The following is a 26,194-nucleotide window of genomic DNA, read 5'->3' as shown; positions in this document are numbered from 1 at the left end:
CAAATTCAAGTTGAATTTTTTTTTTTTTTAAAGGGAGACACAGCTCTGACCTAACAGTAATCTGAATTTGTTTCAGCTTTTGCTTACATACTGTGTTCTATCCGTCTTGAATTCAAATGCTCTGTTTAGCAAGGAAGCGTGTTTATTTAGTGACGCCGATGCAAATTAACAGAGATAGCGACAGAAGAAGCTCCTCGCCGTCTTCTGCCCTTTGCTGAAATACCTCAAACCCTCTTGTGCGGCGCAAACAAGCAGCCCTCCTAAAACTGTCCTACCCACAGACCAAACCAGTGGAGCGGCCTCTCGTGCTGACCATAAAAGGCCATTTTCAAAGATGCTCTTGATCCTATGACTTTGGCGAACATTTCAGTGGGTTCTAATTGAGGTCAGATATCCAGCCTCGTGGAAAACCCATGCTTTGGGGGTTTTCTTATCAGAGCTCGAGCCTATAAAAACCCGGAGGAACTCATGGTTTTATGCAATAAAAGGGTTCTGACATCTCTTCTCTCTCAGACATGGCTCTGAATGGAGACGGGAGTCTTTGTCTGGCGCATAGAAGGGTGGTTAACGCAGACAGGCCTCCCAATAAAAGCCTATGCAGTGGGAGTGAAAAAAGGAAAGACGAAGGGAAGCGAGGGGAGGAGGAGGAGGAGGGGGGTTAAGGTCTGAAGGAGTCTATTTTTAGGTTCAGAGAAATCAGGTGTCTGTGGCCAGTGGAAAAGAAAGGAGAGCGTGGGTAAAGTGACATGAAGCAGTGCTGTCGCTTTCATTTTACATGATCCATGTGACTCAGAGCGCTGCGAGGGCCGGGGGGCAGAACAGGGATAGAACAAAACACAAACCGATATTAAATGACACCTGACTACATTGATTTATGAGCTGTAAAGAGGAACAGTAAAACACCTCAAATAAAAAAAAAATGTTATTTCCACGCGCTGAAGATGAGCGACGGCCTCACGATTAAAGTGGACATGATGGGAAAAGGAGGCAATTTCTGCACGGACTGGGTGGGGCAATCAGCTCCCCGCAGATTAGATTAGCGAACACATCAACTTTGCCTCAAAGATCTTTCTGCGGCAGAGTTAAGAAGTTTCTCCACGGAGAGGGCGAGGGCTGCAAGCCTGACGAAAATCACAGAAAACAAAAATACATCTACCCCCCCCTCCCTCCCTGACATGATGCGCACAACAGACTTGACTCCTCTTCCATAAAATGAAACTCAAGTAAGGACACAAGACGGTGTACGAGTGCTATAAAAAGACCTCGGCTCTTCTCCGGAGTCCACCCACATAGGCAGAGAAATCTAGCGTCCAAAGAGAAGGGGGGTATGGAGAAGACGAGCACAAAGCGCTCGCCTTCGTCTCATTTCCCAGACAACACCGCTGTAGGAGCATTAGCAATGATGTGCCATTCATCAGCTGGCTCATCACGGATGCGTGGGGACAGGTTGTGCCCCCGTTGTCCCTGTCAACAGCTCGACACCAGCATTAGCATCACCTGCTTTGTTCGAGGAGGCTGAGGAGGGAGCGAGGGAGGGAGCGAGGGAGGGAGGGAGCGAGGGAGGGAGGGAGGGAGGGAGCGAGGGAGCGAGGGAGGCTTGGGGGAGGAAGATGGAGTCCGAGGAGCTCGAGATGCGGAGGAAACACAATGTTCCCTTCGGTGTTTGGCTGGAACCCAGGTGCAAGATGGAGGCTCATCCGAAGCGCTGTCATGAAGCCTGATTGTCCGCTCAAGATGAATTAAAAGAAAAATTAGACCTTCGGATTCAGCGAGCCAGCTGGCAACAGGTCCCTAAACTCCAATAAGAGGACATCATAAATGGTTTTACAGGATTGCTTCAAATCCTTGCAGGTGCCTGAACGGTTTCCACAAATACATTACTGGATGTTCTTCATCATGGTTAACCTTCTCTGGTGTGCTCTTAAAACAGGCCCGTACAGAGCAAACTGTTCACGATGATCGTTGATCATCTAAATATACTGTATAATGGAACAATGGCGCGATTAATTTAAGATTTCACTGTGAATCAAGTCATCACTCGATCACACAAACTTCTTACATCAGTTTCACTGAAAGTTGAAAATAACAAATGACACATTTACCTCAAGGGGCTTTAGAAACCATAAAAACAAGTTTACTACTTATGATCTGTACGTGTCCGTGGATATTAGTGAACTGATTCAGTTAAAATGTCCACAGTTGAGTGGCAGCTAACCTTAACCCTAACCCTAACCTGCAAGCACTGGAGGGGAAAAAGAATTAACTGATTAACTGAATGTAAAAAGGCTGGACTTTAAAGAATCTGCCTTTTTATGAATGTTAACTATATAGGTGTGTGCAATGCAAACAGGACGTCATTCTCTTTGTCTGAATCGTTGTTACCCAATCCTAAATGAGACGTTAACGCTGCTTATGATTGATCACTTGTATCGTCACCCTACATGTTGAAATCACCATCTTTCTGAATAAATAAAAAAAAAAAAAAAAAAACACACACACAAACCAACATCAAGCCTCATCTTAAAAAGCACTCTATCCTGTTATCTGACAAAACAACCCAGAACAACCGTTGAGACCTAGTTAGCTAGAGCCACTTCCTGCTTCAGTAACCGAACAACCTGACACTCGCGTCCTCTAACGGAGAATAAATACAGCCCATATGATATTTTCTAAAGCTGCTTTGTGGGTGATTTTACACTTTAACAGAGAATGCAGTCAGAACCAGTAAAATCCCTCCCGGTGCTGTCAGAGCCAATAAAAATCAATTTCAGAGATATGAAGCTGATGTGACACGACTCTTTGTATGTGGACGTTATCATCTGTTGGCTTGTTGGGTGTCTTGTTTACGACCTTAAGTGTCCCTCTTTGAACACCGTTAACCAATTGAATTCCCAGATTACACGCCGAGCTGTGCTATAAATAGACTTTTCTGAAAAAAATTGCGCAACTGAAATGGGACAAAAGCAATGTGAAGAATTCAACAACTCAACAACGTTTGTCCATTTTTAAGACAGGAAGAAGTAAATGAGCATATCAGTGATATCCTCACTGTCTTAACACCTACAGAGCTGCTCCATCTCTGCCACTATCCACTGCATCTTATCAACTTTGAGATATCAACTGCTACCTTGTCTTGGGTATGAGTGACAGAGATTGTGCTATATGGTGGGTGGGATACGAAAATACGCACAATATCAGCATGCAATAGACGTCCAGAATAGCCCACAGTCTGGCCCACGTAAAGAGTCAAGAATATCCCTAACCAAACCCTGCTAAATGTCTTGAAGAAATTACAGTGCTGCGCAACAGGTTTTTACAAAATGAGTCGAAGTGGAGCAACGTGATTGAGAAAATTTCAGATTACAAGACAAACAAGTACATTTAGACACATCCACCTTCAGGGGAAGACGTTAGGGCAGCCACTCATGGTCATGTAACTCTTTTTAGTCTGTGTTTCTGGTGTTTCTTCATTCTTCCTGTGCCAGTCATCTCATCTGATAATCAGCTCAAATTATACACACATGGAACCAAAAGATGTGGTGAGCAGCTGCATACGTCATTCAAACTTTAACTGGCAGGAAGTGCGTCTCATCTCGTTTCATCTCGTCTCGCTCCCTCGACTAACGCGCTGTTGCTCTGTGGCTTGTTTGTCATGTGTAGCCTTATTAAAGGGAGGATTATTTGGGGAGTCACAAGTAAACCGGGGGTTAAACTGCAGGAGCACAGATGATTTGTCATGTGTAGGGATACAAAAAAAAAAAAAAAACGATAGAAACCGCACAGAGCTATGAATACTCAAACAAGGCCGGGGCACATCGCTGTCTAAAAGCTACGGGCTCTTCTGTCAGGAATTTTCCACTCCACCGTCACTCAGTCATACAGCGTTTATTTACAGCGTTTTCCTCCTGACCATCAGGAGGTTGTCGGGCACTCCCATAGCTGTGTAACATCAACAGCGGGGCGGGTAATTTTTAGTCTTGGAAAAGAGACCTGTGTGACATGAATGAGCAAACATTGGCACAGGGTCTGAACACAGTTAGCAATTATTATCCTCATCCATCAAAACTGTCTCGTCGTTTAAAAAAATAACACACAAAAAAAAAAAAAAAGCTTCAATTTAACAACTCGCAAACAAAAGCGGAACAAACGACGGCTGCACATGACAAAAATCAGCTGCACAGACGATTCACCTCCACCCTTCCTCCTTCAGGGGTCTGAGGTTGTGCTTGTAATATTCAAGAGAGACACCTGAGAGTTGGAGAGCTATCAGGTCTCAGCCTCTCGACGACTACCCTCCAATATTTCTTCCTTGTACATGGATTAAAGACCCACAAAGAAATACTGTGACAGGGAACTATAACATCATTTAATCCAGAAATACATTCAAATCAATGTATAGAATTAGTCGCACTAAACTCAAACTATGTCAGATCTTGACAACAGGACGGTAGATGCATCTAAATTTACAGTCCTGAATCTGAGCTGCAAATTAATTACAAATTAAACTAATTTTTAGAAAAATACTTCATACAATATTTATACTGAATGAATATCTGTTCAAATGACGATGAAAGTCTTTATGAAATGAGATTCTAGTGAGTCCTTGTCTAGGGGACAGATGTGACAGATTTTATCCTAGATTAAACCAATATTAAAATAACTGTAGTATGAACAAGATGTTCTATGTTTTACGGTCGGCTGCATAAAAACACATTAAAAAAATAAGCTCCTTAAACTTAAACAGCAAGGCAAAGTGCCAACAGAAATGCAATCACACAGGGAAGAACTAAAACGAGCTCAATACTCACAGGTTCGACAAGTCGCCCCTACACACACACGTACAAATATGCTCCCAGTGTATATTTATCTAAGCGTTAGAAGTAACGTGAAATCAGTCGACTGTTGAGAGGTCTCAAAGACAAGACGTAAGTCCTGTCTGCATCTCTGCAATGCTGCAGAACCAGCTCATAGGAGCTACCCACAATGCTTAGTGTTTCAATGGCAACACTGTTAACAAAAAGAGGAATCATTAAGACACATGTTAAAAAAAGAAAAAAAAAGCAGCAAGAAGCTGATACAGATCTTTGCTTCGTGGATTCACACTGTAAGCACCAAACAATATTAAGAGGAAATTATGAAAAGAAGTGCAACTTACTGGCTACGTAAAACGTTTTTTGGATCGTCTATTTCCTTATTTTTAACACTTTTCTAGTCTTACACTTGCACATTTTTGCCTGACCTCATTGGAGAGCTTGGTTAATTAAGCTGAACAACTTGAACTGTCAACGTGCAAACTAGCTGCAGTGCTAAATACTGCTACTACTCAGCGGACATTTAACAGAACTCAGTTACTACATCAAATGCTGCTTTGTGTCAGTGGCACACAGCAGATAAAGACAAGACAAGCTGAACATGAAAGTTACCATAGAGATTTGCAAATTTGAGCAGCCCCGCCCATGTATGACATATGCACATTTGTGTGTGCTTGTTGGGGAAAGGGAAGGAAATCCTCCAGTAAAAGGAAAAAAAAAAACACAACAAATGGTTAAGAAAATATCTTGAAACGCCCACGGCCTCTTAAAGGTCATGTTTGTAGTAAACGGTAAGGAAGGTGCAGACAGTCACATGAATTCTAGGTCATGAGTGATGCTGATGCTGCGAGCGGCGGCCTTCGCTTCAGGCACTTCAGTCATCGGAGTGGCACTTCAGCGGTTGAAGAACCGTCAGTAGCATCAGCGAAACCTGTTTATGTTACACGTACTCACGACGCCGCTGAAAGTAATGAAAACATATTCCGCCACTCACCAACGGCTTTCGTGGTTTAAATGGCTACATTTAGCCTGATAAACAGCCATGCGTGCTTCAGACTGAGAATGAGTCACATGAGTCACGTCTCTCGAAAATTTAAAACCACAAGGGAGTCAGAAGAGAGCATTGCCTTTAAAGCGAGCGTTGACAAAAGAATGCAGGCATCTTTGAAAAGTTCACTTTCGCTGAACGCAACTCCAGCTGCAGCTTTCACCGTAGTGTGAAAACGACAAAGCCAATGAAACGTTGAAGATCACAGAGCGGCTCACGCGGAGCGTGTTTCACAAATCCGCCACCGCTCAAGAGAAACGGGACTCAAGTTTGAACACGTTTCAACCAGCGAGCCAGTATTCACAGTAGCACAGGCCCATATCCACATCTCCGTGTGTGCTGTATTTGTTTTTCTCTAACACCTTTCTCCAAGTGCAGGCTAGTTCTTGTTCTCACACGGCTGAGCACGGATCTCAAATTAGCAACACGGGTAGCTCAAATCTGAACCCAATTCAAAGACCTACTGGAAATGAAGCAGGAGGCGACTGTGGAGCGGCAGCGCGGGGCAGCAGCTCCTGCCCTCGTCGCAGAGCCATCATCTGGACAACAGACGCCACAGCCAGAGAGTCAGCACTGCCTCCATGACTCACCCTGGCCCCGCTGAGTCAAGTGAAGTGACTCTTGATGCTTGGTTTCACCGAGTCATATTGAAATAGAAATGGGCCTCCGGTGTAGGAAAAAACAGCTTGTGTCATGCAGGATATTAGATAAGACATAAACAAAAACAAAAAAACAGAGATCAGATGTCATATGTGGACACTCCTCCCTCTCCTAGTGAACATGTCAAGTCAAATATGCAGTCATTTGCAGCAGGACCTTACATAAACACTCACACATCAAAGACTGTCAAAGGAAAGTGTCTCAGAGAGGAAAGCCTGCTCAAAAAAGAGGAAGATCGTCAAGCATCAACAAATGCACCACTGATTGCATAGGTTTATTAAAATAGATGCCTGTTTCCGTCGGCACAGATGCCTGACGAGGACACCTCGCCGGGCTTTGAACAAGCCCTGTGCATGTGCAGCAGAGCAACAGGGCCGCCGTACGAGAGCAGACAAACACGCTGCAGCTCAAAGAAGGAATGCAAAGTTATTCTAAACACATTTGGTGGCGGGTTAGGACACACCACAGCCTTGGAGGATAAGATGCACCTAACGTGACGACGTTGCATCTCGGGGAGGGATGATCAGATTTTGAACTGGAGTAAACCCACCGTCAGTCAGTTACCTAGCAACATGGCAGCACGGTAATGACAAATTGATGGCTTGCAGTGCTCGTCACATACCTGATGCACAATAGTGATGCACCTCTGGTTTCACCACAATCCAGCACTCGGTAATTCAAAGTTCATCGGCTTTCCCCCCGGAGGGTTTTTTTTTTGTGGGGGTCACTGATCTCTCCAGTAACACGGGTTTCCTTCAGCACGAAGCAGCCTCCGGCTCGATGGGGTCTGCAGGCGATGCCATAACTGACAGGAAAGCATCGAAAGTCAGCGACTGGTTTCCTTTCCGTCGCCGTGTGCTTGGCCCTCCGACAGAGGAAGGACTTCGGGTACGACACGCAAAGATGACACGCAGAGAAACATCATCCGCCGGGCACGGTGTTACGTGACATCAGCCGCCGTTTCTGCGCGTGTTTACAAAATCTGGCCACATCACTGAGCCGGAGAAACACACGCTGGGTTTTCCGCGAGTCGCAGAAAAGGCCAGAGTAGATGTGGTAACGTTGAAATGTCCTTGAATATCCAAGCTTCCCGTCTCTTCAGATGGCGGCTGGGCTCGTGTCGAGGTGAGGGGGAAAGAGTAGCGGGCTGTGAGCTCAGGTACGTAGCTGCTGCCTCCGTCCACAGAACCGGGAAGAGAGAAGAGCAAACAGATGAAGAGCTCTAGCCATCGTAACTTGTCACTCCTCAAGCCCGAGCCGCTGCAAGACTTCAGTCCTTTCAAGCGCGACACGAAAGACCCACACGTTAACCCTTGCACAAGGGCGTTTCCGCTGCACCTTTCTAAATAAAAGTCGGACTCACCTGGTTTGTAGAAATGTATGAAAGCTCTCGCAGCCCCGTGTGCACAAATTCATATACTAGTATATTCAAATATTTGACATAAACTACAAACACAGTGCGAAAACACATACTACGGGAGCATAAACACCACTCCGCCTTTGCTTCTAAAGGATGAGTGTCACAACTTCCGGTATATGTCTTTTCTTCTGTACGCTTAATTAAAAGCACACAGTCGATAGTAGGGCGACCCCTGCAGGCAAAGAAACACACGGAGTGGAAACTAGTGTAACCAGTGGCTATTTCCGCAGGCATAAGCACATTGGATGTGAAATTACGAAAGTTCAAACCGGTTCTCGCACAATGAAAAGGCGGAAAAGTAAATAGACAGACATGTTTGCTGTTCTTAATTCTCTGTGATAACGTGGCTTAATTAGTGAAGTGAAGTGAAAGGAGGAATCGATAGGGACATCAGACGTGTCACAAATTAAATTTAATAGCTTAGCCTCTTTCTTTAGCTATCTCTGCATCAGTAGTTACTGTAAATTATGCATGGCCTAAAAACACGGAAATCTTGTGGTGCTCTTTTTTTTTTTTTTTTTTTTTTTTTTTTTTTAACCAAAAAAGGCAGAAACTTGCAAAATCAGTGTGACCACAAGGCCGCTGCCTCAGTACAGCAGTTGACAAGTTTCATTTCCTACATGGTTCAAGGAAATAATGGCTGAAATGCTGACTGCCTTACAGCTTCACACAACAGTGAGCCCTAGCACTCCCTAAAAGTGTAGAAAGATAGATAAATAGACAGACAGGCAGCCAGACAGACAGACAGACAGACAGACAGATAGATAGATAGATAGATAGATAGATAGATAGATAGATAGATAGATAGATAGATAGATAGATAGATAGATAGATAGATAGATAGATAGATAGACTTTAAATGCACGCACTAGTAATAAAGTTCAAGTAATTGGTAATGTACCTCTCTCACCAGCTATATCACAGAAATGTCATCAGGTCATTGGAGAGATTATTATTTTCCATGTGGCCTACATTGTTTCCTGATTCACTAATTGTAACATTCTCTATGGGGAAATGAGGAAGTATTACATCACAATTATTGTTTTTTTTTTCTCCACATGAACATTTTTGCAATAAATATATTTATAATTTTCAGCAGCCACCAATTATTGAACTAAAAAAAGACCGTACCACAGAGTGAATTCCTTCCACAACAAATATGAAAACATTTCATATTCAACAGCAACGTGCTGTGTAAAACAAATCAATGCAGAATAACATGTGTTATGTACTGTGTGAAGGTAATGACAAATTAATAAAGAAAGATGACATAGTGAAGGGGCAGTTATTAAGCGACTCCATTCATACTCTCGTCAAAGCTGGAATGTTTGCATTTCACTATGTTGTTGCAGAAACAGTGTGAGCACCATGGATACATATCTATAGTTTACATTTGTTACAGCTGATTGAAATTTAAATTGAGGTTGAAACAGCCAATCAGTCCACTCCTTACAATTCATTCTACTGCTATAACGAACCACACTCTGAAAGACAAAGGGTTAGAGGACATCATACTTTACTGAACATTATACTAACACTATTATTTATTGTTAGCATTAGTATCAATTACACATTCCCAGAATGGACTAATATTCCGGGCTTCATAAAGTCAAAATAATGCATTACTGTTTGACATTTATTCTGTTATATTTTAGCACTCACTGATAACCACGTAATTTCATTGTGGGTGAAAGTCTGTGCATGTGGTTATTTTTATACCTACAGAGAGAGAGAGAGAGAGAGTAGAGAAGGATACACGGCCATGTATTAAACCTGTCCACAGTCATCCACCGAGCTTAGTCATAGTCATACAATATTTACAACAATGATTACTATAAAACTGTTAAAAAATATATATCTTGGTTTGGGGTCATCTTTTCTATGTGATAGCATGATAAGTATATGTATATGAATAAATAAATATATTAAGTGAACGCAAAGTATCAAATACCCAGTAAACTGAGCAAAGGGCACTTTATACTTTAGATGAACTTAATTTTATTTTTTAAAATTTGTAAAAGACTAATTTAATTAGAATGTTTGCAGCTTATTAGTTGTTTTTCCGCTAAGAGACTAATAGTGGCGGTGTAGCCTTGACACACCCACAATTCTGGCCACGAAGAAGAATATAGCGCCTGCTGATTGGATGATTGTTGAGCAAAACGAGGAAGACGAGACTGAGCACAAACAAGGGCTCGACGTGACCGTGAGGGAGTGTTTCATGTGTTTTAGGGGATGTATATTTCTGTGTCTGGAGACCCTGAGTAAAATGTGATGTAATGTCCGGCCTTGTTCCACTCGTCAGCTGTATCTACGGTGTGTCCAGTCGGCTCATATGGAGAGGTCCTTCAAGTATCTCTCCGCTGTTAAGGCGGGTTCCTGCTGGTCTGTCAAGTGTTTTGGCAGTCGGTAAAAAGGATCTGATAGATCTTCCTGTCCTGATTGAGGATGAGCTTGAAGAGCAGTTTGTAAGAGGATCTGGACCTGGAGGACAGGCCACCAACAAAACCAGCAACTGCGTGGTGTTGAAGCACATCCCTACTGGGATTGTAGTTAAGGTGAATCTTGAAGTCTTTGTATTTGTTGTGGTCTGTTAGTATGAATTTTAATTGTGAAACAATGACCAAAATCAGGTTTTGTGAGGCCAGGTCTCTGGGTAAATCATATCAACAGCCTAGGCACTGTTATGATGACATTTCCTTTTCTCCTGAACACTTTTAAGGCTTCTTGCTTATTTAAAAGTTGAGTTTTGCATTCACACAAATAGTTAGACTACAGCAAGATAACTTTTTCTTTGTTTCCAACCACAGTAATGTGATTTTCTAACCATTTCTCCTCCAGTGCCACCAGACGCGATCTGTGGATATAAATCGAAAACGAGCCCGGGAAATCTTGAGAGAGAAGCTTGATGTTGCCACTAAAGGGGAGCTCAGTGAAGTTCTTGTGAAGAAGAAAGAATCTGTGGTGAGAAAGCAAGAAAAGAGGAAAAAAGCAAACGAGAATCTGGAGAGGAAAAGGCAATTTAAAGAAGCTTTGACTTCAGAATCCAAACCTGGAAATGACATTATTTAAGAAGTTGGTGTTGAAGATGGATGGAAGACATAACTACCGGCATAGACTACATAACAGAACCTGGAAAGCATCACTGTCATCCTCTATCAGCCTTTTTATTAACAAATCTGTCATTCACGTGTTGCAATGTGAAGTAGATCAAAGAGGAGAATAAAATGTGGTCTACCAACAATGATGATAATGTGTTGTGCGTCTTTTAGTGCTTGAATGCTGGTCTCCAGAAGTGATCCACAATGTGGGAATGTGGGAAAAAGTTGAGAACATCGCTGTTGGTGTAGTTGTAATTTGGCTCGTATGCATATTTTAAGCATTTGAGGAAATTTCTTCTTTTCATGCATTTATGTTAAATTCTCAGTTTTTCTACATAATAATACAGTTCTCCCAAATGAGTATAAAAATGGGGGAAAAAACAAACAAACAACAAAAACAACCATTATTAAAGTTGCAGCATGCATAATCTTAACTGGATTGTTGTTTAACATAATTTTTTATCACTAGATGTCAGCAAAAGCCTTCAATCCTAAACCTCGTTGTACACGAAGACCTGTCTAACTGCTCTCCAGACTATGCCACAGTCTGTTGTGTTTAATTGGTACACTCCTGTGCAGGGGAAGAAGTATTCAAATCCTCTTCACATATAAAAGCACCAATATAGCAATATAAAAAAATATTTTCAGGAAAAAAAGAAGTCTTGCATATTTTCTATTTTACTAAAAAAGAAGTAGCAGCCAATGTATTCACTGTAAATCTCCCCATCATGATTTGCTCCATCTGAGAGATTATGACTTTATATTATTAATATTGGTATCGATGTGTAAGCAGCATGTTACGTCTGTAACAGAAGGTGGGGCTACTTTGGACCACTTTATATATTTGATATTTTTACCATTACATCGCAGATAAAGAGCTGTGAGGTGATTAATTGTAGAGCAAATTTAATTTTTTTTTTTACTCTACTCTAAAAACATCTTTTTGGTGACATATTGAATCATTTGAACATTTTAAAATTGAGCCATGTGCAATTATTTACAGTCTGAGGGAGGTATTTATAAGTGACTGACCGCGGCTACGTGCTGATTTTTGTCACAAGCCAAAAAGGCTGGAAACCACTGATTTTATCGTCAACAATGTGTTGCATTTTATGAGATTTTTATGCTATCCACAGTGTGAAATCTAGATTTTAGAAGCAACTAGTAACTTAAATTGCCAAATGAAGGTAACTAAGCAGAAAGTACTATGCTTCCTCCCAAAATGTAGAGTAAATATATAATTTTACGAAGTGAAAATACTCAAATGTTACTAAGTGACCGTACCTAATTACTTTACACCATGGCCCCTTGTCACAACTACATATAGCTGTGCTCAGATATTGTTTTCTTTACCACTGTTTACAGTTATTATTTATTTCTGTGGGTTGTTTTAGGATTCATTTAATCCGTTTAATATCGCTGACAATTTACATGACAGACTCGAGGAGCATACAGCAGTTTTTTTATTGAGTCCAGCGTTTGCCTGAGGGATTGGTGTGACGTCAGAGCGCTAACCAATAGGAGAGGTACTTTCATGCTCGCGCTCCTCCCGCCTGCATGAACTAGCCAATGAGAGGCGCCGTAGCGTTTTTAAATCCACCGTATGTTAAATGTACAGTGAGCAGCCCGAGGACACTGAGGGCATTTCTAAGAGACACCCCGTCGTCTTTGGATTTTTATTCTGCAAATTGAAATGGCAAAAGGTAAAATATTTTAATGCGTTGTCGTTTGAGTCATAAATTTGCGTCGCACAAGCTGTAGCAGTAGTTATATAGCGGACCTTTAGCGCTGTTTACCGCAAATGAAGGACTTGCTCTAAACGCATGAAGCAGTTTACTCGCTGGTAATGGGCAGTTTATGTACACCACTGTGTGGAATTGAAAACAGTGCTTACGTTATTTATTCCCGTGTTGATAAAGGGAAGAAAAATGTGCTGAGAACCAACAAAAAGCCTGAGGACACTGTTGCACATCTGTTCACTTCACAGACTGACACAAAAGAAAACAAGCCAGCAACTAACGAGGTATGTTTTTGCTTCTTGGTTTTACATGAATACTGGCTGGCTTTATAAATGTACTAGCTTTTGCTAAGCAGGACGTCCTTCCTCACATTCTGTGTCAAGTAGTAATTTCACTTGACTATGAGTAATTTCATAGTCACACAGTGAATTTATAGCCATATTTCTGCAGGATGCTTCTTGAATCTGCTTCTTGAATCTGACCCAAGCTGTGCACCGCCCCCTATAGACTATTTAAAGGGTTTAATTAGTGCAGAAAGAAAGTCTATTCCATTTTTAGGTCATGTACATACTGTCCCTGTCACCCAAAAATAATTGGCGCTGTAATTACTTTCTATTGCAAAAGATGTGACAACATTTAAATGCCTCAATTAACCACTATTTTTAATTTTTCTTTGAATGGCCGCACATATGGAAAATTATTTTTGTCCTCTTGTTGAACCCAGAACAAAAAGATAAGATAAAAGTATTGTCACCAACCATATATAATCCATTACCTAGGATTTGTAGTTTGTGGCAATGATATTCATTTATTTATTTATTTATCTTTCTGTGAACCTGATGAAGAAACATCATTGCATTTGTTTGCCAATATATCACTACATTGTTGTGTATTTTCCCAGTAAGAGTCTGTTTAGTTCCCAAAACATGCATCTTATATAACATAAATCTTAGATCTTATAAATGATGATGCAACTATACATAGAAACTATTCGGCTCTCCACCGAAGGCTTAAAATCGTCCAAAACATGTTTAGTCTAAGCAGTCTCTTCACATGTGCTACTGGCCTCTATATTTAAACAGCTATGTGATGCTGAACACCGTCTTAAACAATGTGATGTTAAATTAATTGAAATAGTTTTTATTATTGCAGAAAATCAGAGGTCTGTGCAGTCCAAGCAAACCTAGATCCCCTTTGAGTGACGGTTCAAGTATGTTGATCCAGGAAGGAAATGATTCTGATGTAACTAATACAAACACATCACGGCTAAAAAAAGGTGAGTACCAATGACAACGACAGGGTGTCTAATCTGCAATGCCATTGTCATTTCTATTAAATGTTTTGTTATTCTATGGTCAGGAGATCCATGTGTACCACAATACGTTTGAATGGCAACAGTGTTCACTGACCTGTCTTATGACACAATTTAACTGCGTTTCTGAAGGAACCTCACCCTCTTGATTAACGCTAAATGTTTAGAGCAGCTGTCAGTTTCATTCTTTGTTTCTTCCTTGTTTTAGACGTACCCACTGAAACTAAATCTGACAGCTGTGAATCCAAAGAACAGCAACCTGACATGCCTAGTCTTAGTCAAGGGAAAAGCGAGCAAACTAATGACAAACTGGAGCAAAGTGAGTCCACCAGGCCAACAGGCAGCAAAGCTTCAGCACCTAAGTCTCGGAATAGAACTGGTCGCAAAGCTGGAGCGAAGAAGTGAGTCCACGTCGCCAGCGTGTCGCCATCGTGTGAAGAAAGATGCTCTTTCACAGCCAGTTGCACAAACACAATATCTCATTACTTTGATCATGTCTTTCTTTTCAGGACGGAGAACAAACCTTCCCAAAACAGAAAGGTCACAGACTATTATCCCATCAGACGGAGTAATAGAAAAACAAAATCAGAATTAAAGGTTTGTAAAGGGAGGGAGGGAAGGAAGTTGTTTACAGGGACATGCCAACTCGAGTACACTTTGACTCTGTACCACCTCCTGTCACCAGAATGAAGAGCACAGTCACATCGATGACCTGATCAAGAATGGCACCGAGGAAGGAATGCAGGTAACATTTAATGATTTTAATGAGCATGTACGCAGTCACCAGCTGTCTCATCTACATCGACTGACATTTTTGCATGTTGACAGGTCAAACACATGGAAGCAAAAGGGAGAGGAGTGTTTGCTGTGAAGAGTTTCAAGAAGGGAGACTTTGTTGTGGAGTACCACGGAGACCTGCTGGATCTGGCCGAAGCTAAAACAAGAGAGGCCAAATACGCTCAGAATCCCGAAACTGGCTGTTACATGTACTACTTCCAGTATCAATCTAAAACCTACTGGTAAGTTCAGAAACACCACTCACACTTAAGGTCATTTGAATAAATGATATGTAAGCAATGAAAGTAGGCAAACATTATATATCTGATGTGCAAACTTGCTTTATGCAAATGATTAACATTAGTACTGTATAAAAGCAGATGAACCTATTTTGCATTTCTTTCATAGGAAATTACTTTTAACGCATTTTAAAGGTTTCCTTAAGTTTGTAGTAGCCTTAAAAGTAAAAGATCTTGACGTGTTATCTTCAATGTGTTACAGTGTAGACGCAACACAGGAAACAAAGCGTCTTGGGAGACTGATCAACCACAGTAAGAACGGAAACTGCCAGACCAGACTTCACCCCATCGATGGAACCCCTCATCTGATCCTGGTGGCTTCCAGAGATATCGAAGCAGAGGAAGAGCTGCTGTACGACTACGGCGACCGGAGCAAAGATTCAATCTTGGCACACCCCTGGCTCAAATCCTGAAACCTCAACTACAAATGTTCACATTCAGATGAATTGATGCTCCTTATTTGAAAGATGGCGTATCTGAACAGTCTTCAAAATGCCTTTTTTTTTTTTTTTTTTTATTGAGCTTTTTTTGTTTGTTTTAAATGCTGGCTAAAGCTATGGAAGGTGTTTTGCAGAAAATTAGTTTTTATCATGCTTTTATATTTTTCTTAAACAATAGATGGATGTAAACTTGAAGATGATTTTTCATTGTTGAAGGAGAGTTTTCATTGTCTATGGAGGTTTCCTCTTGTAATGAATTCTGGCTATTGTAAATTATTACCCATGCTGTAAATTGAAGAATAAAACACAGATGTTCTTTTCAATTCAACTGTGAATTGTTACCATTTCTCCACTCCGGCCCTGCACTACATTACATTAGACATTAGTTAGAAGATGTGCAACACTTTTGAGCTGACTGTCAATTTTACTTACTTGTAACTTTGCAAAAAAAAAAAAAAAACTTACCAGAAGTGAATTAAATTCTTATACAGTATTTGCGCTCTACTCCGGCCCATTCATAAAATCGGTCCTGCTACAGGACATGAATCCTCATAACTGAATCTTTGTCAGTGTGCATTAGTTGTGATCAGTTTGCTTCTGTTTAATAACAGACGCCTTTTGATAATACAAACGGAAATCAAAATGTAAAAGCAGTTTATTCATACATTTATGAAGTAGGTGAGTCTTTTTCTTTATCATCTGAGTGGTCAACATTATTAAGTTTTCATTTAAAGTAAAAATTCTAATTTCAAACTCATTCATACAGTCAGCTGTGACAGTATGAATTTAACATGAGCAACACTGGTTAGATAATACAGTTTTCTTCTCTTATATTAATACATACATACTTCTACACATGACTACAAACCATGTAAGGTTTAGATAACCAGTACAAAATATGGTGCTTGTTAGACTGACAAATAAACATTATATATATATATAAAAAAAAAAAAACATTATAAAAGTGGTTAACTTGTGCTGACAAATCCTGTTTGTCTTCTACCTCAATTCTTGCGAAATATTCTCTTTTTTTTTGTCTCATTTCCGTCTGAATGAAAACCTAAAAACACACAAAAAAAAAGGTCCAGAGTTAGTTCATGCAGTTTGTTCCCAAGTAGGGAGGGTGAACGTGGAAAATATGAGTAATGCTGAATTGCAGCACAATGCAAATACAGACAGCAGCGGTTTAGCAGACACACTCTGAATTTCCAAAGTCTCCCATTCACTGCTCGCACAAACATCCTCAGCATGAGCATGAATTCATTCGGTCACAAGTATATCATTAGGAGACAGGAGACGGGCTGTGAGAACTATCTCTCTGCCTGCTTACAAAAACACAATCACGTGGTTGCTGCTGAAAAAAAAATGTTTGAATCCTCCCCGTTTGAGGTGTAGAGCTAAATATGGTTCATAACCACAGAGAAATACACTTTATTTCCCTTATTTCACTACGCTGTTGTGTGAGCGCACGTTTGCCAGTGAATCAGCTTCGTACTCACAGTTTGCCTATGGTCGTCTTCTCCTCTTTCGTGTCATTTATCGTGGCTGGACTGATGTTTGTGGCCGAGGGCGCCTCCAGATCCACCTCCACCATGGTTGGTTCAGCCTGTGGCAGAATCCCACTGCAGGAGAAAAGTACACGTTTATGGTCACTGGCAGCATCTTGTGCAAGGACTTAAATATAAATGGTAGAGCAATAAAAACATTCACGAGAGTGGAAGCATTTCATTTTCCAATTTAGCAACATTTCAAAAGATCGAATTAGTCACGTTTGTCTTCATCCAAAACTACAGTATTATTCTATGAATAAGGGCAGATATGAGTCAGAGAATAAGAAAAAGGTATAAAAAATATCATTATCTCTATATACGCTCAGTCGCCAAAACATTAGGTACACTGCTGAAAACGAATACAATCAAATATAACAGTCCTACGCCAAATCTTAGCTTCGTGACTATTATAATGTTCTATTATAATGTTGAAACAAAGCTGGTAATTCAACTCTATGTTCATCATTTTGCAGGATGTAGTTTGTGCTGTTAAACTGAATTGAATTAAACACTAAAGTGTCTCTGTTACGTGTCTGGCCCGCTGACTGAAATAGGGTTGGCAAAATAATAGAAGCATGTGTCAGTACAACACAACGCAATTCTACAGCAACGGCAAACAGATGCTTAAGACCATGACTGTGAATGTGGAGGATTAGCACTTGAAGTCTGTTTAAAGAAATCATTGAAAAGGGCCGCACTGTTGATTTAATAGTTGGCTGTGGGTTCTTTGTTGATATACGGCCACTTGCCAGATAATTAGGCACACTAATGAAAACAAAAGCATTCTAATGTAACAGCCCTGCACTAAATCTTAGCTTCATGAATGTCATGTTTCTATTATTTGGATGACCCCTTTTTTATGGGCTAGGCTTAAAAAAAAAAGAAACGATTCTGTATTTAACTCAACACAGTTTAACAGCTCCACAAACTACATCCTCCAAAATTATAATACAGTTGAGTTACCTTCTTTCGTACGATGTTTCAACACAAACTGAACATTATAACAATCACAAAGCTAAGATTTAGTGCAGGGGTGTAAAGAATGCATTCATTTTCACTCATGTACCTCATGTTTTAGCAAGTGAGTGCAAATGTGAGGTCTCTTTTTCAGCAGGTTGTACTTTAATCAACAGCCGTTAAAGGGTGTCCCATATTAGAAAATAGAAATATGTTTATGTTGGTACACTGTGTGTGTGTGTGTGTGTGTGTGTGTGTGTGTGTGTGTGTGTGTGTGTGTGTAAATAATTTCTATCAACAATATCAACAACAATTCATTCAAATGTTACACCTTTATAAAGAAATTGATTCGGAGCATGTGTCATTTCTCTTATCTTTTGTGTTTTGTGGATACACCTCTTGTTTGATTCTAACCACAGTCTCTATGCAGAGTAGACAACAGTTACACCATGTGATTTTAGCCGTGTACTTTGACCTACACTTGACTTGCACTTTTAAGCACCTAAATACAACCTGTGCGCTGTCCCACTTTACTAAAATGTCCCAACAACAAACTTCTTTACCTCACCCAGACAATCTAGTGTAGCGCACCAATAAATCCTTCTTTTACAAATCTTGTAAAGTTCAGGTTTGTTGACTGGGATGTCAGGAGTGTTGGATTAGGTGTAGGGTTACAGTTAGTCTACTAGTATGTCCCTGATATTTCTTATATTAGATAGAAGTCTACAATACACTATCAACGCATTTCCTCATAATACACTTTTACAGTGTGAGGTATGAGTCCTATCTAAGTGTGGACTTTAGATTTTAGACTGGTTATACCTCTTATACAACTGCAGCTCCTCTTGAGCCACCATGAGCTGAGACTTGAGCTGGTTCCTCTCCTGCAGGACCTCCTTCAGCTCCTGCATGGTGAAGCGTGGTCTGTTGGGGTCCGTCAGGTCCACCACCAGCTGGTTGGGTCCCGCCGTTTGCTGTGATGGCAAACACGAAAAGGTACATCTACAAGTCGTTTCTGTCTGGAGGAAGACCCCGAAACACAGACGGCCGGACTCACCGTGCCCTGTCCGGATGAAGAAGCCCCCTCCTTGATGATCCTGTCCAGTTCACCCTTTAGGTTGTCCCGCTCCATTTTCAGCTCCTCCAGAGACAAGTTGTACTTGTTGACCAAAGTCTCAAACATCTCTAAAACGCGAACTATTTTGAACTGCAGATCTGACACTTCTTCGCCCGTGCTGCTGATCTTCAACAAATCTCGTCCGATCACGTAAGAAATGTCATACACATCTTCTACCGTGAGCTCGAACGCGTCCTTCTCGAAAGCCAGAGCGGGCGACGACTCTTCACCAAAGTCCATGGCGGAACCGTGCGACTCCTTAAAGCACCAGAATAAAGTGAACTTTTCTCCACCAGCGACTGCGAATGACGTCTCAAAATGACGCTTTCTTTCTGTTTTTGACTTCGGCTATACTTTCACTGAACGAAGGTAACTAACTTCCACAAAGGCTCTTGCACTTCCCCCATCACTCACTCAGCCGCCAATGCCGTGACTCGCTGTACAGAAGAGGAGGGCAAAGTATCCTAGCGACAGGTAAGCACAAAGATCGTGTATTACTCGCGAGAACTCACTCGGCGCTGTGGCGTTGCCATGGAAAAGATAGCGAGCGCAGTAGCGTATGAGTGAAACTTCTTACTTTTCCACTCTCTGTACATCTCTCAATCAGGAGGACATGTCAGAATCAGGTGAGAAAGCACGTGATTTCATGTTTTTAATTGATTGAAGTGTACAACACCTCACAAAATAATATGTAATTAAAATAAAATCGAAGATAAATACGACACTTCTAGCATTATCTTAGCCACGCATTGGATCAAATCACACCAAAGATGTAAAAAATTTAAAATAAAACTTTATTTCCATATTCTGAAAAAAAAACATTACTTTGCAATATCAGTCTGGCACAAATCATAGTTATGACATTTACTGATTACTGATAGATATATATAGGTATATATACCAGATGACCTCTTTTTCCCAGACATGTCCTCTTTTTGAGACCTAAAAAAGTGTCAAACTCAAACTTTGAAACAATTTCAAACTTGTCTGGGATGTTCTACTAGAGCCTACTAGAGCCGAATTTGTGTGGGTGCCAGCCTGTATTCATCTGATTGGCAGTAACACGCTGTTTCAGCTGTATAGGCGAGGATCTCACACAGTCTCTCAATGGAAAACAGGGGCACATGGTCATGTAGCACATTCAGTGTACACTGAAACCAAAGGCAAACACATGGGCAATAATTTACCATCAGATACATCATGACAGATATAAATCACGCCACATGTCTATTTTATAGGTCTTGCGGCAGCTGGGCCTAATGCATCATTTTTTAGAGTGTTAAACAGGTGGCGAAGAGCAAAAACTCAATTTATACTCTGGGAAACTGTCTCCAGGTAGATACTGTACAGTCTGTAGTGTGGTTCTAACATAAGGAACCCGGTTGCTAGTCTATCTGTCATTATTGTGTGCAGTATTACAACAAATGAAGCACAAACTATAATATTATGACCATTCAGAGGTGAAGTGAATTACGCTGGTTATCTTGTCAAAATGTCAACTGTCAGACTGTCGGACATCACGCAGCAAATTTTACCTCCAAGTTTTAGAAGCAGGACAAAACGGGTAAGATGAAGGATTTGAGCGACTTTGAAAAACTTTGTGATATCTAATACTGCAGCTCTTTTGAAGTGTTTGTGGTCCTGCAGTGGTGAGCTGGCAACAGAGTCATGAACAGCCAAGGCTTGTTGGCTAGTGTGGTCTGATCCAAGGGATGAGCTACTGCAGCTCAAACTTCTGAAAGAGTCGATGCTGGTTCTGACAGAAAGTTGTCAGAAGTATATGTTCCATCACCTAACTGCTGAACATAACAGGTAACAGGATGCAAAGACAACCCTCTTTGCTCTTACCATGGGGCTGCGCTTGGTCTGCAACGATGTCCAGGTGTCACTATCCAGGCTTCCCAAAGAATTTTACATCATAGCAACATCATCAGTGTTCGTGACTTCATACAAGTCATAATGTTACGGCAGATCACACAGAGTGAAGCATTTGATGACATTATGCAGCCAAAACTCTGACAGGTCATTAAAGCATCTGCGAGCGTGAGGTGTACTCAGTTGTCTCGTTTCTGAACTGTTTATGTCCATTTAAAGCTCTTACTCAGCTAATGAGAAACTAAAAACCAAAATATATCATGTAAAGTAGATTCGTCACAGTTTCATGTTTAAAATAACTTTTGTTGAGATGCTGCGGTTAAAAAAAAATAAAACTTTTAGTGTAAGAACAAGTTGAATTTACGGTCATACGAAAGAAACTAGTCTTCGTATCGGCAACAACGTCGGATCGTCCCCGATCAAACCTGCCGCCACCATTGGCATTATGGCCGTGAAGATCCTGTCCAGAGAGGAGAATGGAGACTCAAAGTCAGACAGAAAACACACTTTAATCGAACCACTCTAACAATAGCTATTAATACTACGCAAAAAAAAACTCACAAGCGTCTAATTCCTGATTCAGGCTGATCAGTAGAAGTTGGAGGATGAGGTGGAGGTGGCGAAATACAAGCAACTGGACTGAAGTCTTCCTCATTCTCTTCACTGAAAGACATGGGAGAAGTAAATTTCATTTGTTTTCTGCATCCAAGTGTTGTAACACCGAGTCTAATCTACCCTAATCGTACCTTTTGTAATATGCCAGCTCTTCCTGTAAAAGAAAAACTTGGGCTTTGAGTTCATTTTTCTCCTGCAGGACGTCCCTCAGCTCCTGAAGGGTGAAGCGAGGTTTATCCGACTCCTGTTCCAGATTATCTGTCTCCTCTTCTGGCTCTGCATCAGTTGATCCCCCCTGCAGTCAAAAACACACGTTGAGCCTTTGTTCATCACAGCATAGACACAAAGGCAATATCTAATATTTAATAGCCATGTTTTTTTTTTAATGTAAACAGTCTTATATTAAAGCAGCCTCTGCTATCATTGGCAGTAATATGGAGCAGATTTTACCAGTGACAATGCCGACGTGTCCTCATCTTCGTCCCCCTCTTTCACATTATGCTCTCTCTTTGCTAATCTTGGGACAACAGAAATGCTCTTTTCTTGCTCAAAGCAGTTTGCCAGGAAGCCCGGGTCTCCTCCGCACTCGGCCCACACTGAATTAGGCGCGGAGGAGTTAGAAAGCTCTGCTTCTGCAGACTGGATTTGTGACACAAAATAACAACTTAAGCCACCGTATTTATAGTTTCCAGTTTGTTAAAGATGAGCTCTTTGTGTCTTACCCTGATCAGTGGTGTTGTCGGTGGCAACATCCCAGATCTTGAAAACCGGACCTCTTCTATATCAGAGAGTTCTTTCTCTAGTTCCCATTCCTGGAGCTCCCTTTTCAGCCTCGTGACCTCCAGCCGCAGAGCCCCGAGCTCCTGGTGCTGTGCCTGGGCTGCAGCCTCGAGCTCAGCCCTCCGCTGAATCAGTGTCTTGCCCTGAGCCTCCATCACACCTATCCTGTGGAGGAGGTCCTGGTTGATCCTTATCAGCCGATGCTGCTGCATCTGGAGCTGTAGTACAGAGAATGTGTTTTATAATTTCACTAATTCTGATAGAAGACAGTATTTTGTATGCAGCATGTATGACGTACGTAGCCTAAGTCCTCACCGCTTCAACATCCTCGTTTCTTAGCGCCAGCTCACGGTCCTTAGCCCGGATTTCATCCCTCTGTTTATCCACTAAATCTTTCAGCTTCTTCATTGCTTGTTTTTCTTTCTCTGACATTCCTGCAAGTACCACAGGATCACAGAGGAAATGTTCACACAAGCACTGACCAATACACCAGCAAAGATCAACAATCTGCTGTTTTTTTTGTCTGATTAATATTTTGCACGTTGCATGTATCCTTTCATTTAAACCTCCTTTCACATTAGCTATAAAACTTTTTAATTACCAAGGTAGTTTGTTTGAATCTAACCTCTAAAATATTAAAAACCCCACCTAAAAGAGTTCAGAATATTTTTCCTTTAATGTGTTCAAAGTTGATACTGCACCAAAATCAACAGAAACTGGCTGACGACAACATAGGCGTTGATAGTGTAAAAAGTTAAGGCATGCGACGCTCCTGAAAACTTTCTGAGGATTATTGAAGCGTGACACAAGACAAATGATGTGTCAGTGAGAACACCAATCACACAGTGCATTACCCAGTCATTTATGTTCATAAGCAGCATGTGTGTGTGTGTGCGCGCGTGTGTGTGTTGAAGCCCTGACAGTAAGTATAGCTGCAGTCACCATGAGCTTTAAACAAGAGCTGTATTTTGGTCTGCTTCAAAAATAGTCTCCTTTACAAGCTCCTGACTAATGCCTCTCTTCACGGCCTACTTTTTTTTTTTTTTCACCTTGCAAGCATGTAGCATATAATATACAGCCCAGCGTGACTGCACTGGGTAAATATGTAAGAGGCAGAGCACAGTCAAATCTGTAATCAGCACAAAATAAATCTGTACTAAGCAGAACACATATAAGACTCAAACTATTTTAGTATCTGGAGTCAATCAGATACTGTACAAGACTTTAAAAGGCAACAGACCAATGTGTGCTCTTTATTGTAATAATAATAAAAATTTATATCTAATAAACTATATACAATGCATATGCTATTCATACTTGTGTATTTTATGTTGCCTTAATAGATTGTTCTTTGTTTTCTCATCACTAACTACTATAATACCCACACAAGGAGGCACCAATCTGCAGATAATGGGTACAAATTCTATTGCAATGCACTTTTATTTCCAAACCTAAAATCTGTATAATTCAAAAAGAAATAAAAAATAGTGAAGCCAGACGATGTGGTACTGAAAAACATCTGGCCATGGAGACTGAATTATTGTAAGTTCTTTAAAAAAATGTTATCTAATCAGCCTGCTTAAACATGAGCATCTCTCATTGTATAATCATAAATCACAAGTCTAAGCCTAATCGCGCATATCATCTGCAGACAGTATTAATTCATTATTCTATCGAGGAGATAATCTAATAAATGTTTTATTATCTCGCGGACAATCTTGAAACAGTTCCATCCGTCAAACCCCGGCTGAGAGCTGTCGACTGCTCACCCTCGTGTTTCTGCGGCTCTTCCTCTGCGATGGGGGACTCTTTGAGAGAGAGGCTCACGGACAGACGCTTGTTCTCTGCCTGAAGCTGGCTGATTTGAGAGAGCAGGTCCTGGACTTCTAATCGCCATACGTCGTCCACCATCTCCAACTCCTGTACGCAGAGGAGATGAGAAAAAAGATTGAAAACTTTACATTTATAATCTAAAGTAAACTAGTTAAAGATGTGATGTAGATATGAAAAATAGTGCATAATAGAATAATTATCCATTTGTTACTGGTGCCTGCCCGCAAATACATGAATGACAATATTTCTGTAGAGCCGTCGCTACTTATTGACTCACCTTGAAAGTTTACAATACACATGGAGTAGTGGCAAAGACCCAGATAAAGGACACACAATCACAAAGACAGTCAGGAAAATACACACACTTGCCAGTCCCTTAAGTACACTAGTGAAAAGAAATGCATTGCAATATAACAACCCTGCAGTAAATTCGGTTCAAAATAATCAAAAGAGCTGTGGATTCCACTGTGTTTCTATATTGGAGGCTGGTGGTTTGGCTAAATAACTACTTTAAATGACTACTAATAAACTACATCCTCCAACCTATTTGCCTTTACGCACAACCAGTCCCAAGCCAATAACAGACGCATCCGCAAAACAAGACGAGCAGTAAACAACGGACTCACATTACCTTTGCCAATGCAAACCAATGCCACGAGGAGAACAGTGATGTACAGGGCTGTGGCCGAGTAGAAAGAGCTTCCACCTCATCTCTTAACCCTGGTAAACCAAAGTTTTAAAAATAAACTAAGAAAGCTGTTTTTAGAAAGGTGATATAATGTCTGACTTCTTTCTGTTTTTGTTTTGTTGTGTGTCTTCTCTGTTCTTCTTTCTGTAAAGATGTGGCTTTTACGTGTTGGAAAACTGTTTTTGTAACTATTTTCATTTTATTGTTTAGTGCAGTCTATGCTGTGGCAAATTCATTGAATGTTATAATTTATCTTTGTATGTGATTACCTTACATATTCTGGATTGTTGTGTTTACTTTGTACAGTTGTACTGTATGTTACTGGGTTCTGTGTTGGACCAAAGGAGGAATAGTCATTGCTCCAATAATAGAGTGATGACTAATGAGGATCCCATTAAATAAAAAAATAAACAAGATCATATGATCCTACAATTGAAGTGCCACCTTTCTTACCCCGTTTTAGTATAAAGTGAACATTATACGAGTCATAACTAACCTAGTGCAGGACAGTAATATCAGACTGTATTAGATTTCACCAGTGTACCTAATGAACTGGCCTCCTCTCACCCTCTGGTGCTTCCTCTCCTGCTCATATCTGTCGCTGCGCTCCTGACGCAACCTGTCCAGCTCCCTGCGCAGCTCCTCGGCCTCCTGTCCCGCGGCTCCGCGGCTCACCAGCGCCTCCAGCAACTCCAGGACCCGCACCACGCGGGGCACCAACCCGACCAGGGACTCGCAGCCGAACCGGTCTATGATCCGCTCAAACTCCTGCCCCAGCACCGCCGCTATGTCGTACACGTCCACGACAGTCAGCTCCGCGGCGGGTCTGTCCAGCGCTGGGACAACGCGGGTTTCCATGTCTGTCCTCTGCTTTATTGACACCTCTAATATTCAGCATATCTCTGCTTCCTCTGGCGCTTGGAGTAGACTCACATTGGCGGTAGAAAAACTTGTTTATACAACTTTGCGTGAAGGGTGTGAGAGACCACGGCGCCAAAGTGTTTGTTGACAGTACAAACTAAACTGTTGCCTCTGGTGCTGCGTTCACAGTCACCGCGTAAACTCGTAAATGTTCAATTCGACCATACCGATACCGGTAAACGCCTCCATATAAAACACCACCGATACCTACCAGGTTAACAATGTGCTACTTTGTGCTATAGTGGACAGTA

At 41.2% G+C, this 26,194-nt stretch overlaps 5 protein-coding genes across 15 annotated transcripts in view; 2 read left to right on the top strand and 3 right to left on the bottom strand.

Annotated features, from left to right (window-relative positions):
* LOC125012121 (membrane-associated phosphatidylinositol transfer protein 2-like) overlaps positions 1–7,821 on the bottom strand; it is a 36,695-nt gene extending 28,874 nt beyond the window's left edge. For 3 of the 9 annotated variants that reach the window (XM_047591844.1, XM_047591842.1, XM_047591841.1), the window contains exon 1: positions 7,142–7,820. The gene's annotated coding sequence lies outside the window, so the exon portion shown is untranslated. Of the gene's footprint in view, positions 1–4,808; positions 5,035–7,141 lie in introns of those variants that run through there. The other 6 variants (XM_047591845.1, XM_047591847.1, XM_047591846.1 and 3 more) reach the window with 4 other exon arrangements.
* A 2,273-nt stretch (positions 7,822–10,094) lies between these two features.
* On the top strand, positions 10,095–11,186 carry mtrfr (mitochondrial translation release factor in rescue). Its single transcript, XM_047591992.1, has 2 exons — positions 10,095–10,497; positions 10,781–11,186. Exons 1-2 carry the CDS (start codon positions 10,219–10,221, stop codon positions 11,009–11,011), a joined length of 510 nt encoding a protein of 169 aa, XP_047447948.1. The 5' UTR covers positions 10,095–10,218; the 3' UTR covers positions 11,012–11,186.
* A 1,411-nt stretch (positions 11,187–12,597) lies between these two features.
* kmt5ab (lysine methyltransferase 5Ab) lies at positions 12,598–15,935 on the top strand. 3 transcript variants are annotated; one of them, XM_047591958.1, is made up of 8 exons: positions 12,598–12,743; positions 12,960–13,063; positions 13,932–14,055; positions 14,300–14,492; positions 14,601–14,688; positions 14,777–14,836; positions 14,920–15,110; positions 15,370–15,935. In XM_047591958.1, exons 1-8 carry the CDS (start codon positions 12,734–12,736, stop codon positions 15,578–15,580), a joined length of 981 nt encoding a protein of 326 aa, XP_047447914.1. In that variant the 5' UTR covers positions 12,598–12,733; the 3' UTR covers positions 15,581–15,935. The 3 variants fall into 3 exon arrangements, with proteins under 3 accessions (XP_047447914.1, XP_047447913.1, XP_047447915.1); XM_047591957.1 differs by having other exon boundaries at positions 12,634–12,743; positions 13,028–13,063; XM_047591959.1 differs by lacking the exon at positions 12,960–13,063 and having other exon boundaries at positions 12,636–12,743.
* Positions 15,936–16,244: 309 nt separating this feature from the next.
* Positions 16,245–19,677, bottom strand: rilpl2 (Rab interacting lysosomal protein-like 2). Its single transcript, XM_047591988.1, has 4 exons — positions 19,172–19,677; positions 18,937–19,088; positions 17,107–17,229; positions 16,245–16,667 (listed from the first exon to the last, which is right to left on the bottom strand). The coding sequence occupies exons 1-4, from the start codon at positions 19,469–19,471 to the stop codon at positions 16,646–16,648; spliced, it is 597 nt and encodes a 198-aa protein (XP_047447944.1). The 5' UTR covers positions 19,472–19,677; the 3' UTR covers positions 16,245–16,645.
* A 327-nt stretch (positions 19,678–20,004) lies between these two features.
* Positions 20,005–26,157, bottom strand: LOC125012160 (RILP-like protein 1). The gene is made up of 8 exons (XM_047591935.1): positions 25,590–26,157; positions 24,271–24,421; positions 22,817–22,935; positions 22,444–22,719; positions 22,172–22,360; positions 21,853–22,016; positions 21,668–21,769; positions 20,005–21,566 (listed from the first exon to the last, which is right to left on the bottom strand). Exons 1-8 carry the CDS (start codon positions 25,878–25,880, stop codon positions 21,473–21,475), a joined length of 1,386 nt encoding a protein of 461 aa, XP_047447891.1. The 5' UTR covers positions 25,881–26,157; the 3' UTR covers positions 20,005–21,472.
* Positions 26,158–26,194: the final 37 nt, after the last annotated feature.

Source organism: Mugil cephalus, chromosome 8, assembly GCF_022458985.1.
Source record: "Mugil cephalus isolate CIBA_MC_2020 chromosome 8, CIBA_Mcephalus_1.1, whole genome shotgun sequence".
NCBI lineage: Eukaryota > Metazoa > Chordata > Actinopteri > Mugiliformes > Mugilidae > Mugil > Mugil cephalus.
Note: the sequence above shows the minus strand (reverse complement) of the source record. Positions and strands in the feature narration are given on the sequence as shown.

Bases quoted from the DNA above. Each gene is read 5' to 3' on its own strand.
- rilpl2 (XM_047591988.1), bottom strand. From the start codon at position 19,471: ATGGACTTTGGTGAAGAGTCGTCGCCCGCTCTGGCTTTCGAGAAGGAC. The intron at 19,089-19,171 runs GTGAGTCCGGCC...TTGCCATCACAG, and splicing joins CTTCATCCGGACAGGGCACG to CAAACGGCGGGACCCAACCA. The intron at 16,668-17,106 runs GTGAGTACGAAG...GTGTGTTTTTAG, and splicing joins AAGACGACCATAGGCAAACT to GTTTTCATTCAGACGGAAAT.
- kmt5ab (XM_047591957.1), top strand. From the start codon at position 12,651: ATGTACAGTGAGCAGCCCGAGGACACTGAGGGCATTTCTAAGAGACAC. The intron at 12,744-13,027 runs GTAAAATATTTT...TTCACTTCACAG, and splicing joins GCAAATTGAAATGGCAAAAG to ACTGACACAAAAGAAAACAA. The intron at 14,689-14,776 runs GTTTGTAAAGGG...TCCTGTCACCAG, and splicing joins AAACAAAATCAGAATTAAAG to AATGAAGAGCACAGTCACAT.
- LOC125012160 (XM_047591935.1), bottom strand. From the start codon at position 25,880: ATGGAAACCCGCGTTGTCCCAGCGCTGGACAGACCCGCCGCGGAGCTG. The intron at 22,936-24,270 runs GTGAGCAGTCGA...TGGTACTTGCAG, and splicing joins AGAGCCGCAGAAACACGAGG to GAATGTCAGAGAAAGAAAAA. The intron at 22,017-22,171 runs GTAAAATCTGCT...TTTTGACTGCAG, and splicing joins ACACGTCGGCATTGTCACTG to GGGGGATCAACTGATGCAGA.
- mtrfr (XM_047591992.1), top strand. From the start codon at position 10,219: ATGTCCGGCCTTGTTCCACTCGTCAGCTGTATCTACGGTGTGTCCAGT. The intron at 10,498-10,780 runs GTGAATCTTGAA...TTTCTCCTCCAG, and splicing joins CTACTGGGATTGTAGTTAAG to TGCCACCAGACGCGATCTGT.